Here is a 13,353-nt window from a genome sequence, read left to right on the forward strand (position 1 = left end):
AAAATATTTCTTTAAGACCTTTCACTTTGTGTGAGAATCTATGATTTGAAGTCAAAAGAAATTCATAAAATGACTATTATATATTATTTAATTATATTAATGTTTAAATGATGTATACTATTACGCATTTTATAATAATTTAATTGAATAGCAAATAGTTTTTCTTTCAAAATTGACATTATGACTTTCTTCATTTAAGCGCATGTTTTGAAAACATTTTTGTTTTGAACAATCACTCATTCGTCATATATCCATGCATGCTGTTTTGTGCAATGAAACACAATTGACCCAGATGTTGGCAAATGGTATTCTCTTAGAAACTCGAGAATGATTAGAAAGTGAATGCTTTGCTAGAAATTTTGTGGATAAACAGCTGACGAGGTCACCACTTGTTTTTTCTAAGAGAGGAGGGAACCATGATGTCATATTATAATATGAAGAAATGTCACAGACCAATAAAATGATTACAAGCTGGGTCAAACCGAAATTTATATGATTCTTTAGATTAAATCATTTTAGGTGTTTCATGATTTTTTTCCTTTCCTAGAAATACGAATGATTGTTTCGTTCTTTTTTCACGGATTTTTTTCAATAAGATATAGAGCATATCATCTGTTAGAAATTTATGGCTATTAGCAAATGAGTGCGACAGAAGAAATTAATTTTTTAAATATCTCTATTGTAAAAGATGTTTTACTTCCATCTCTTTTTCCCCATTGCCTAGATGAGGAGTCTTTTTTTTTCCAAGTCTCTGAAGGGCAAAAATGAATATTTGAGAAATCTGAAAATAATGAAAACGCGGCATTTATTAACCGTATTCCTCATCAGTCCTCCAAAATCTCACTTACCCTCTTAAAATGGGGACAACGAACCAGGAAAATAGTTCCCACTTTTGAAAATCATTATAAAAATTGTGATATCAATTTGTTTCATTGCTCACTCGCAATAAATTGAATCACCATGCATGCTTTAGGCAAGAAGTGAACTAAATGATCAGGGCATTAAAAGTCCACGTGTTGAGGGAAACTGTTGGAATGGCTCTTAAAGAAAAAGTTGAATATGTCTCTGCTGACCGTCTGTTGAGTAAAGCAGTATTAGAAACTGAACACTCTGTTAAAGGTTTCGATCTAAAGATGGGGGGGGGGACACAAATTGAAGAATGAATCAGAAAACGTGATAATTTCAAAAGTTTCCAACCATCGCTTTCAGAATTATCGAATGACACAACTCCACTCCTATCTCTATTGATTTGGGAGTGAGGGGGATGAAGTCCGGAAGCAAACTCTTCGTGCTAACATGCAATCGGAGAATAACTGACTTTGATTCACATCATCAAGCAGCGATAAGGTATCTCAAAAGAATATGAAGATATGTATAAAGTAATTGACATTGGTTTAGGCATTAAATCAATACGTTTTAAGCAAATTCTGTTTCTTAGAAGCAATGACTTCTTATTTAGTTTTCAAAATATTCGATTCTCCAGATCGGATTTGGTTCGATATTTCAGTTATCATAGTAATAGACCATGTACATTTACAAAAGAATGAATCTTGATTTTATTAAACAGAAGTATTAGAAAATGGCATGTCAAATTCACTCATAAAGTAAAAAGATATCAAAGATGACTGAGAAAGACAAAGATTAAAGAGGCCTATTTCTCCAAATGAATAAAATTTTATTTTAGAAAAAGAAATTGAAGTACAAGAAAAATATATTTGAATGAATGTTTTTTGCTCATTTTCAAACTATTTCCCAAGCTCATACAAAATTTTTAAACTTGTTAAAAACCTTCACCAGTCATGTTTAAATTTCTCCTAACTTCGGTAATTTAGAAGTAACGTTTCGCCCTAGTGTTCAGAGGGCAACCTCGTTATAGCATTGCATTTGCGTAGCGTCAGCCTTCGTGTTGAATTTAATTGAAAGTGCTGCGTTTAAATTGAGATTCAAATTATATCCACTTTTATACAGAGAAATTTTTAAAGCGAAAAGTGGAACTATTGAAACATTAAAATCGTTTAAAAACGAATTGTTTTGCGTTACAGATAGCAGAAAAGAAAATTCTTGTTCAAGAAAATTAGTTATATTTTAAACGATTATAACTGTGATTGGATGAAAACTTTATCGATTTATTATTGGATGAAACTTTATCGAAACTTTTAAACATCGAAGTATCACATTATGAAATCTTAATGTATAATTTAAGCAGTTGCGCTCCTGCACAACTTTACAAAGATAATAATTCTTGGCAACAATAAAATACGTTTTCATGTCATTAATGTTTCACTAAAATATCCGCCGCATAATTAGAAATTCACGCTGACCAGCCACGCGATATTAGCGTGGGAGGGAAATGTACTAAATCAAAAACATTTTTATGCGCTTACTTGCATTTTAATTTCGTAAAATGAAATCTTCTTGGAAATGCAACAAACTGACGCACATATCATTTATTACTGATTGTATATCGCATAATCGATTACATTAACAGATGCCAACAGCTGACGCATTTTTAATTGCGGAAAGAAATTTGCATCGTGCGATACCGAAATGGAGAGAAATGTCGTTTAGCGTGAAGGCTGAAATTGTTCAGAACCGATCATGGAAACATGCGACAAAATGATTACATTCATTTTTGACACATCACTCAAATCCGAGCTTAATGGGCTTCAATCAAAAAATACTCACGGTAAAACAAAACAAAAATGATAAGAAAGGTCACATAATCTCTCATTTCAAAAAACAGTTAATGCCTGTCAAGACCATTAACTGAAATCAGCCATAACAAAAGCGCATGTGTTTTTACCGGTAGAATGAACAATGGAAATAAATCAACAATAAAAAAATGCACCATATTTCTTAAAATGCAACTTGTTGTTTTTCCTCGTTTTTAATATTTTCGGAATGAATAAAGAGAAAGTCACGCTTGCTGCTTAATCAAATACGAGATCTTTCCATTCATCGTCCCGTACTGAGAATGAAAAGATCGGCTCTTCTGCTCTGCCTTTTGGTAGCAATCGCCGACTGCTTCTGGAAGGAGGCTAAAAACCTGGTCCCTGACGTCGTAAAGGGGGTTGGAGACGCTTTTAAAGAGGCCAAGGACAAGGTGACCGACGGTGCAAAGGAGGTGGGCGATACTTTGAACCCTCTGGAACGTAAGTCAAATTATAAAATCGAATTTTTAAAAATCAGCTGAAATTTTAGTATTATACTGTCCATCTTAGGTGAGCAGTTTGTTGGCCTAGATTGGCTTTTTAGGTGGTTAAAAGATTTATAAAATACTATTAAAAAAGCATTTCGTCGTGTTATTTGAGGCTACTGAAGAGCATTCATTCAACTGTATCAGCATGCGCAAATTAAAAAGTGTGCGTATTACAAAATAAAAGCGGAAGTGAAAATCTTATTCCAGTGTTAATGGACGCAATCGAATGTTTTATGTTGCGAGTTTAAATTCTATCTTTGCATTGCTGCATTCAATGTACCTAAGTGCATTAAAAATATTATTGAAATTAAGAGGGAAACTCTATAAAAATAAAAATCATATGATTAAAAAAATTTTTAAAGCTTTAAGATAATATAAAAGATTATTTTTGTAAGATAATTGCTTTCGAAGATATGAACATCAATTTCCGTCGGCAAGTCAAATCTATTACCTATCTGGCGACGGTTAAGCTTTTATAGATTAAACTTTCTATTTTCTTGATTCCTTTTCTCTCTGCTTTACTGAGTTTGAATGCACTTTTATGTGACACAGCAACCATCTCCAGAAAATTTTTATAATATTTTTTACCTCCATTAATACTTACGTTTGACTGTTGCCATTCGTCAAAAAGTAATAACAACGATTTATGTACTTTATATATATATATATATATATATATATATATATATATATGGGATAATACGAAAAAATTATTGCAAGTTCATAGATTTACTCTCAATGGTTTTTAATCTTTCCTTTGTGAGTTAATAAGGCAGTTACTATGGTGCTAATATGATGTGACTCTAATTATCCCCTTGATACCTTTATCCTCTAATTCTGTTGATTCCTCGTGCCAGTGATGCAATCGCTTTATACTAATGCTAGATGACGAAAAGCATCAAAAGTGTACAAGAAGATTACAAGTCAAGTCCTCAGCTGAATCGAATAGATGTCTCTCTGTTAAAGACCTTATTCGCAATAGCTTTTGGATTTCGCTTAAATATAATACAAGTGTTTCAGAAAGTCGTTTACAAACTTCGTTGGTAAATTAAGTGCAAAACAATTCAACTTAATACAAAAACAAGTTATTATAATAAGACATGGGGTCCAAAATGCAAATTAAAACCTATTATTGAAGGCTCTTTGTCAGCGAATTTAGCGTAATGAAAAAGATACACTTCATAAAATATATATCACAGACTTAACGGAATGAAAGTTTATAGAAGCACAATACAGTTGGTCGAATAACATCATGCGTAATATGTATAGCTTCGGACTGTAAGCTCTTTAGAAATATTCTAAACATTCACTAGTGATACTGAGTTTAATATTCCTTTATAACATTGGTCATACTTCGCAAGACTTCTTATTCAAACAACTGAATTGCTATGCTACTACGAATTTGTATTCCATTGAATCTATGTCGAATATTTATTTGGTGTATCCTTTCCTTTCACTTAATTCATTGACAAAGATCCCCGCCCCTCCCTGAACGGGCCCCCTTTGGGTTTGTGACCCCATATTCTATAAAGAAGATTTGTTTCTGTAGGCCTAGACTACAACAATTACAGTAGATAATTATTTGAAATTTCTGGTAAATAATGAAATGATGGACACCTTGTATTAATGGTTTTAAGAAATTTTCCCAACGAGGTTTATACTTAGTAAAGTAATAAAAGCATTCCTAAATTAAATATTGAATGAATGAACTATGAATTGGGATTTCAGCTCTCAGTTAAGCAGACCACACTATAAATAACAAATGATAATAATGGTGCGTGTTTGGAAATAACTATCGATTTAATTATTGAATGTGGGGCTCGACGTGATTTATTTTCGAAAAATGTTTCTATTTTTTAATGTCCATATAATTTAATTATCCAGGTGCAAGATCAACCCACAGCCTCCATATCCTTTCATTGTTTTGAGCATTGTATTTGTAAAATATTGCCAGGACTGATTCTCAATAGTAATGCAAATTCTATCATTACCGAAATCTCGAAATTGCCGAAAATCCGGTAAGTATCGATCATACAACATATATCGAATATAAGTATCGAATATTCGATAATTATCAAGAATCCGATATGTAACGGCAAATTCGATAAGTACCGGAAATTCGATATTATGCGAATACGTTTGAATGTAAAAATGCGAGCTGCGAAAAAACTTGTGGATTTAATCTGAATGAATCCTTCTTGTTTTTATTTCTGAAGATGAATATTTAGCGTTTAAATAAAGAACAATCAACAACATTCTGATAACTTATTTTTCCATAATGGTATCATTCAGTAAGGGAACAGAAAACTGTTTATTCCCAAATGGCATACTTAAGTATTTTTATATATTAGAACCTGACAATGTTTAATAAAATATTATCAAAACTTATGTATAAATGTGAAAAAGAATGAACAAAAATAAACATTCACCGATAATCAAAACGAAATTGAAAACGCAAATAAATTGTGAATATTGGTTTATTGTATCGCGATTCATCGTGAGCTGCCAAGAGAAGGAATTTCTCTTTTTACACGAGTGCGCTTAAGTGTGAAAATGTGAGCTGCGACTGAAATTGTGGATTTAATCTGAATTAATCTTTCTTTTGCTTTTATTTCTGAAGATGACTATTTAGTGATTAAACAAAGGGCAATCAGCAATCTTCTCGTCACTGCAATTATTTCATAATGGTGTCATTCAGTTAGGGAACAGAAAATGGTTCATTCCAAAATGATATACCTTAAAATAAGTATTGTTATGTGTTAGAATATGACACTATTTATAGAAATATTAGCAAAAATTATGTATGGTGTAAAGTAAAAAAGTATGTATGGTGTAAGATAAAAAGTATATTATGTATGGTGTAAGATAAAAAAGAATAAAGAGCATCAAAAATAAACACTAACTGATAACCAAAACGAAATCGAAAACGCAAATGAATTGTGAATTTCTGTATCGCGATTCATCGTGAACCCTCATTTATGATCAAGATACCGATAAATCGAAAAAAAATATCGATTTTTATCAATAAATCGAAAATCGCACAGCCCTTTTCAAAGACTCTTTGAGTGAGATGGATAAAATTGGGTGCACGGTTTTTACATCATAGACTTCTATTATTCTGAAGATGTTTTTCTATTTTACATCATAGACTTCTATCAAATTTTGAGCAAAGTTCCCTCAAAGGAAGTCTGTCAGTCCGATTGTTCGAAAATAAGCTTACAGGATAACTACAAAATGATGCGAACTAGATAGAAAAAATTCGGTCAATAATTAATTATATGCAGAATTATAAATAATTCGGTACATAAATTTAACGTCTATATTACAGACATCAAATTTTGAGCCAAATCCAAAGAGGGGTTGAACATCTGTAGGTCTGTACTTTAAGAAGCATATAAACTCGCTCATTCAAATACGAAGTGATTTAAATAAACAAAATTCCTTAAAGGAATTTGTATCTATAAATGCAGTTCTGTGTCAAAGTTTTGTTTAAATCGATTGGGAAACAGCAAATCCGATTTTCGGTTGCTATTAATTGCATGCTACAGATTAATCGTCAGAATATTACACGATGGATTAAGTAAAATTGCTAAATTCAAGCCAAAAATTATTATTTCTTAGCTATTGGGCACCAATACCATGCAAAGCGTTCTCTGGTATAACGCCTTTGAGAGTATGCGAGAAAAATTTAGGGAAACTTCTCCCGCTGTTTTTCTGAATCTGTGTTTTAGCTCTTCTTCGCCCTATTTCATCTCTTTTTCTTTTTCCCTTTCTTTTACACATTCTTTCTAGTTTATATTTCTTATTAGTTATGTCACCACTTTTTTTCCGTTGTGTCTATATCGGATGAGTGAATTAGAATTTTACTGCATTAATTGAGACTTTGTCAAACTTTTTAGAAGTGGGAATGAACATCGGCAAAAAATCTGACCTTTGAGGGTGCACATTAATACTAAAAGCAGAAACTCTAACTATATGAATCAAGTCTATCCCCCCCCCCCGCCACACACACAGACACGCGCGTCTCCATCTGCAAGTTAAAACGGAACACGTGCTCACAACCTCTTTCGATTCTTTTCGGCTGGGCACTATGCAATGTAACAAAGCCTGTTATAAGAATCATATTTAGCAGAAATTCTGATTTAAAATTAAAAACAAAAAAGCTTCGTAACGTGCATGTTACAGCTTATACGTGGTAAACAGAAAATATAACACAGAAATTTAACATTTTATTTTTAGAACTATTGGCATGCCAAAAGAGCAGTCAATTGAAGTTCTAGTCGATTATTTATTTCTTTCATTTTCTATTTTTGTGGATTAGGCATTTTTTGTTTAGATGAGGGAGAATTCTTCAAATGTTATAAAAAAAGAGCAAATCAATAGCAGAATTGAATGAAGTATTAATTCTCATTCATTATAACATCTAATAGATATCCGATATGGTGCGGTTCAATTTTCTACAGTAATAATTCACTAAATATGGCAATTCAAAAATTTCAGTCTCATCTTTATAAAACGAATATTAAATGCTTATGAAGCAGAATTTCTCCCCCTCTCCCATTATTAAAGACGACAATTATTTGGTGTTGGATTTAAGCAGGTGGCGAATTCTGAGCAAAACTGTACGGTACATTATTTCTAACAACTGTTACGACTGACAGAGAATTGATCTTGGCGTATGTCTCTTCGAACACGTTTCGTATTTTGTGACGACTTGATTCGTTTCGATTCAGCCTTTTTGTTTGTTTATAGTAGGTGTGGCGATCTCAAAAAATCACAGGTTTTATTTTATTCATCTTCCATCGATTGTCAGTGCTGAGGTAGTTGGAAGTAACAATGAAGTAGTAGCAAGTAATTGAACCATTAGTTTGCTATTATTGGAACATGTTGGAAGCTATTGTATGTTTGGTAAAATCCTATAAATATAATACAGCTAAATTTTAAAATTAATCTTATATTTACAGCATATTTAAGGACATTTTTAGAAGTATCTACAATTTAGAGGAGTGCGGTTATAAAGTGTACGAAAAGTCGTTAAAAGAATAGCTAAACGAGAAATTAGTATTGCCATCAGAAGATGATGTCACTTCACTGAAATGCCACACATCTTCTATATCTTTATCTTCAATTTTTATAATTCAATAAATAAAATACATTTGCTTTTAAATGTGATATTTTACAGCCGCAACGACGCAAAAAGCGATCAGCAGATCTTATTCTTACTCATCTGAAAAATCTTACTCATCGTCTCTCTCAGAATGTTACTGAAATTAGTTGCACCGATTTAGTCATCAAGGAAATTCTTTCATCACGTCGAAATCATTTTGAATTAAATTATCACAAACGCAAATAAAATACAAAAGAATAAAGATGAGAGATCTTGTTACGTTGAATGCACTGATTTAAGAAATCAGAATTTTGGTTTTCGACCTCTGTGACAGACAAACTTTCGTTAATGCTCGCCTCCTTCTAAGGATGGGCAAGAAACCATTCACAAGTTATTTCAAAAAAGAAAGTAATTAAGCGATGCGGGTCATCGTCCTTGTCTAAAGGAGTGTTATTTTTAGAAATGGAATAAAAACAACAACTTGACAATCATTGAAAAAGTTGTATATTTTCCCCTAAGAACGAAAATTTCGCAATCAATTGAACGTAAGTGCTTTTCTTTCATTAAAAAAAATTTAGCCCTCAAACTGCAAAATAAATAAAGTCATTTTAAAAATGAAAATTAAATTAATATTTAATGAGGGAAAATAGCACAATTATTTGCAAAATATTATAATATCTTTATGTAAAAGAGATTATTTAAATTTTTTTCATAAAAAAAATTTTTATCAGTTCTGATTAAAGGATGATGAAGGGTGTTTTCCTTATTTTAGAATAAAATAATTCAGATCAACAAAAGAATGAAACAGGTTATTTTGAAAAATCTATTCAGAAATTTCAAAATTAATTGTAATTTTTTTTTTAAATAAATAGTGCTGTGTGCTCTGGTATCCGAGTGATATGAATTGTTCTTTATAAGCTTTGTTCGTTGCAATCACACAAGAATGGCGCATACGAAGAATGAAGTTTCCCTTCCCATCCGAGCGCCCCATTGATCAATACCAAGACTATTCTGAAAAGCAATGTTCTTCATTGCGTTTCACAAGAAGTAGTCGCAGGATGCGAAATAGATTCCGAATATGCCATTTCACTAAATTTTGAATAGTTAAAATAATTGTTCTCTTTTCAAACCATTTAGGATATGACGTGATCATACTTTATTTTGAATAAACCTAAAAATACCTTATCGGTCTTTTAAATATATTAAACTCTTCGTATTTTAAAAACGGGATTGTCCAGAAAGAAACTGATTGCTTATGACACTCTTTTATCATATATTGCTTAATATTTGTTATTATACAAGGTGATTCAAAACTAAAACACCCCTACTCTGATCTTTCTATACAGCGAACTACTCAGTGTAAAGGCTCCAAAATTATTGAACATGCTTTTCAAGACATGGGGAACAGATTACGAGAAAAACAATTAGTTCCAGAAACACCGATAGATGGAGCTGTACATATGCTGAAAAGGCTCAAAATACTCATTTGTAACACATTTTATTCGAACATATCAAACATTCAATCACGAAGACCTTATCGGTGCAAGGGAAATTGCTCAATATGGTTCCCTTCTTCCAGATGTAAAATCTGCATTCTGTAGACAGCTTGTTCAACTGTGGATCGTAATTGGCCGATTGAGATGCTTCTCCCATACAGAGTGATACTGTCTTTCAAATCTAGAAAGATTAACAGACGTCCTCGATAAACAAGAATTTTTTAAGTAACCACACAGGGATTAAAATGGTAGAACGAGATGGAAACGCACGGCTATCATTAATAAAACGTTGCAGAAGAAACTGCTGTACAAATGTGTGGCGGTAAATTCATCCTGAATAAAAGTAATTGCAGCGAGATATTAGCGTTGTTGCATTTGGGGTACAACAAAATTTTCGAGCATGTTTTGGTACTTCCTACTTTTTGAGTAAATTTTCAAGTCGACAAAACTCTCGAAGTGCTGCTGCAGCATTCCCTTTGTTTCATAACATCACAAGCAAAGCGCGAAGCCTTCGCTGATAAGAAGGACTTTCTCCCATTTTTACCCCTTTTATGCCTAGAATAATAGCAGCAAACCAAGAATTTATTAAAATTTTTGTGTTTACTGTGCGAAATTGCAGTTACAATGACAGTTTCAGTTTTTCACTTTTTTTATCTTCTTCTTCGTCGTCATCTTTTTTTTTATGTCTTCTTTCATCATTATATCTTTCTTTTATCTTCTTTCTTTTTCTCCCTATTGATAATATTGAAATTAAAAAGAAAAATTCCATACTGTATGTGCTTGTTTTTTGTGATTATTTGTGTCTTTTGGAGGTCTATCGGAGTTCCTGGAACTATTTTTTTTCGCGTAATCCGTTTCCCCATGTCTTGAATAGTATGTTCAACAATTTTGAAGCCTTTATACATGGTAGTTCGCTGCATAGAGGGCTTAGAGTTGGGGTGTTTTAAATTTGATCACCTTGTATATTATTTAAATATTATTATACATCTTTAAAAGATTCGTGTGCAACTATAGCGTTCAACACTCCCTATTGATAATATTCGAAACTAAATCTGAAACTTCCTTATTAGATTTTTTTAAGGTTTTTCAAAATAACAGGGCTTTCATTGATTTCTCAACTTCCATTACTGAGTTATTTAGTTTTAAAAGAGGGAATACTTTGTGGATGAGGGAATACTTGTGGGATTTGATCATCACCAACATTTTCTATAAATCCTTGTGTGACAGCCGGTGTACTTTTAACGGATGAATGGCTGGAAAATTATAAACATCTGCTTATTGTTCATTCAGTTTGCACATTTATATACTGATATTTACATATATACCATTAAAAAGCAGTTAAAATGTGATACATCGCAGTGTTAATTATTCGATAAAATTCTATAATAAAAATGTTAATGTTGGCAACTCTAAAATGTTAAATGAAACAAAGTTAAATAAATAAAATGTTAAATAAAACAAAGTTTGTAGATAGTCTATATATTCATTTCTGTCTTTTAAGAAGAATGCAATAAAAATCAACCTTATATTTGCAATGTCTAGTAGATGAACCATTATCCTTTTCAATAAATTTATAATTATCATCAAAAATAAAATGTTGTCTATAAATTGATAAATATTTTATCTGTACATTGCAGTAAGGAAATATTTTAATAATTTCCAGTGTTGTATGTCAATAAATGTGTCGAAGACCTGGGATGTTTTTATACTGGACCTCCGTTCCATCATATTGTGAACCGCCCCATCAGTTTACCGCCCACCAGCAATCCCAAAGTGAGATTTCATTTATTTACACCTTCGAATCCAGACGAGCCATATGAACAGGAGGTCAACCTAGAATCTCTGAAAAATTCCACATTTGATCCCAGACTTGAGACCAAGTTCTTGATCCATGGATTTCTGTCAGACCTCGACTTTGATGATGTTAGATTCGTATGTATTATTCATTTTATTTTGTGCATTATTAAGTTTAATTGCTATTTATGAAAGCAAAAACACATGCCTTACAGAACCACGTGTGTGTGTGTTACGGGTACAAAAGGTAATAAATGCGTAAGGTAATGATGCCATGTGTAATTACTCACAATCTACGGATTGAACACATTTAACGTTGTAACAATAGTATAAATTTTTGATTAAATAAATGGGTCGAAAATGAAGGTTTCCGGCAAAAAAACAATCAGTTAAGTAATGATGACTGGTTCTATTTTGTTGAAGACAAATAATATCTAAATTAGAAAGATTTTTATTTTACTTCAGCAATAATGTCATAAATTATAATATTAATTTAACTTCCTTGAATTAACACAACAAAGTTATAAATTTTGGATCTATTTAACAGAAATGGAATGAAGTTGTAAACAAAAAATTTTACAAATGGAAATGTAAATCATATTTTTATTTTTACCCATTCTTTTTTATTTCTGATGAATCTTGTTATAAAATATCCTCCGAATGCTGCGAATAGAGATTTAAATGAGCGAAGTTTTGTCCGAGATTTTTAAATAAATTCTTTTTGCAACTACATGCGTGTTATCCATTTAGAATAGAAATAAAGTTTTGTGCGGATCACTCCGAAGTGTTTGAGCAAGTGGATATGTCCAAGATTGTAGGGCAAGAGGTGGATCATAGTGGCATCGATGAACCTGTGGAGTTGTGTTTTGTATCATAGTGAAATATTGAGAATATTTGGTGGGGAAGAAATAATAGACACAACAACCTTCCAGTAAAATAAGGGAGCCTGGGAAAATATTGCATCGTACGTTGAGAAGCGTCACCCTATTGAGGTAGTAACTATGCTCGCTACAAATTCATTTAGCGATAATGCCACGTCCCAATTTTGATAAGTTTTGAATCGCAGCCAAAGACAACTTTACAATCACTTTAGACAACTTTCTTATAAATAAAAAACTTTCATTGCGATACATTATATTACTATATATTTGTTTAGAATAATAAATTGTTTATAATAAAAAATAGTGAAAAGGATTTAAGTAAAGAACTTGACATAAAGTAACGGAATCAACGTAAAACACTTATAGCAAAAATGGAACATTCCAATGCGTGAGTTTTAAGTAATTAGAAATAAGAATCAAAGATTTGTTGGTAATTATAAGAGTTTGAAATTCTCGAAATATAAAACACAGATATTGCATTATCACATACTATAAGTAATTAATAGAAGCATAATTTATCTTAATATTAATTGCCATTTTACAATGTTTTATATTTTATTATCAAAGATTACGGAACTTACTAAATAGTATGGGATAAAATTTCTTATCGAATTATATATATATAATTTAAGGAACATTTGGATTCAAAGTTTCAACACGTACTTACATAATAATTATACAACTTTTTTTAATCTATCTCTCCTATCTAAATTTTTTTAATCTGTTCATCTGCTGTTTTATTCTAAACTAGCGGCCTTTGGCGACCAACCGGTTCGCCAATCTTAATGTTCGCTAAAATTTTAATAATTAAATATGCAATTTCTACTTTAATAGCTTCTTCATCAAAATATTTTAAAACTTCAAATTTTCATAGCC

The 13,353-nt window shown here is 31.6% G+C and overlaps 1 protein-coding gene across 4 annotated transcripts in view; it reads left to right on the top strand.

Annotated features, from left to right (window-relative positions):
- Positions 1-2,103: 2,103 nt before the first annotated feature.
- LOC129972775 (pancreatic lipase-related protein 2-like) overlaps positions 2,104-13,353 on the top strand; it is a 36,243-nt gene continuing 24,993 nt past the window's right edge. For 3 of the 4 annotated variants that reach the window (XM_056087029.1, XM_056087028.1, XM_056087031.1), the window contains exons 1-2: positions 2,104-3,152; positions 11,466-11,734. In XM_056087029.1, the coding sequence (XP_055943004.1) occupies positions 2,975-3,152; positions 11,466-11,734 (447 nt within the window). In that variant the 5' untranslated portion in view covers positions 2,104-2,974. Of the gene's footprint in view, positions 3,153-3,949; positions 5,218-11,465; positions 11,735-13,353 lie in introns of those variants that run through there. The other variant, XM_056087030.1, reaches the window with a different exon arrangement.

The sequence above is a fragment of the Argiope bruennichi genome, chromosome 6 (genome assembly GCF_947563725.1).
Source record: "Argiope bruennichi chromosome 6, qqArgBrue1.1, whole genome shotgun sequence".
In the NCBI taxonomy this organism is placed as follows: Eukaryota; Metazoa; Arthropoda; class Arachnida; order Araneae; family Araneidae; genus Argiope; species Argiope bruennichi.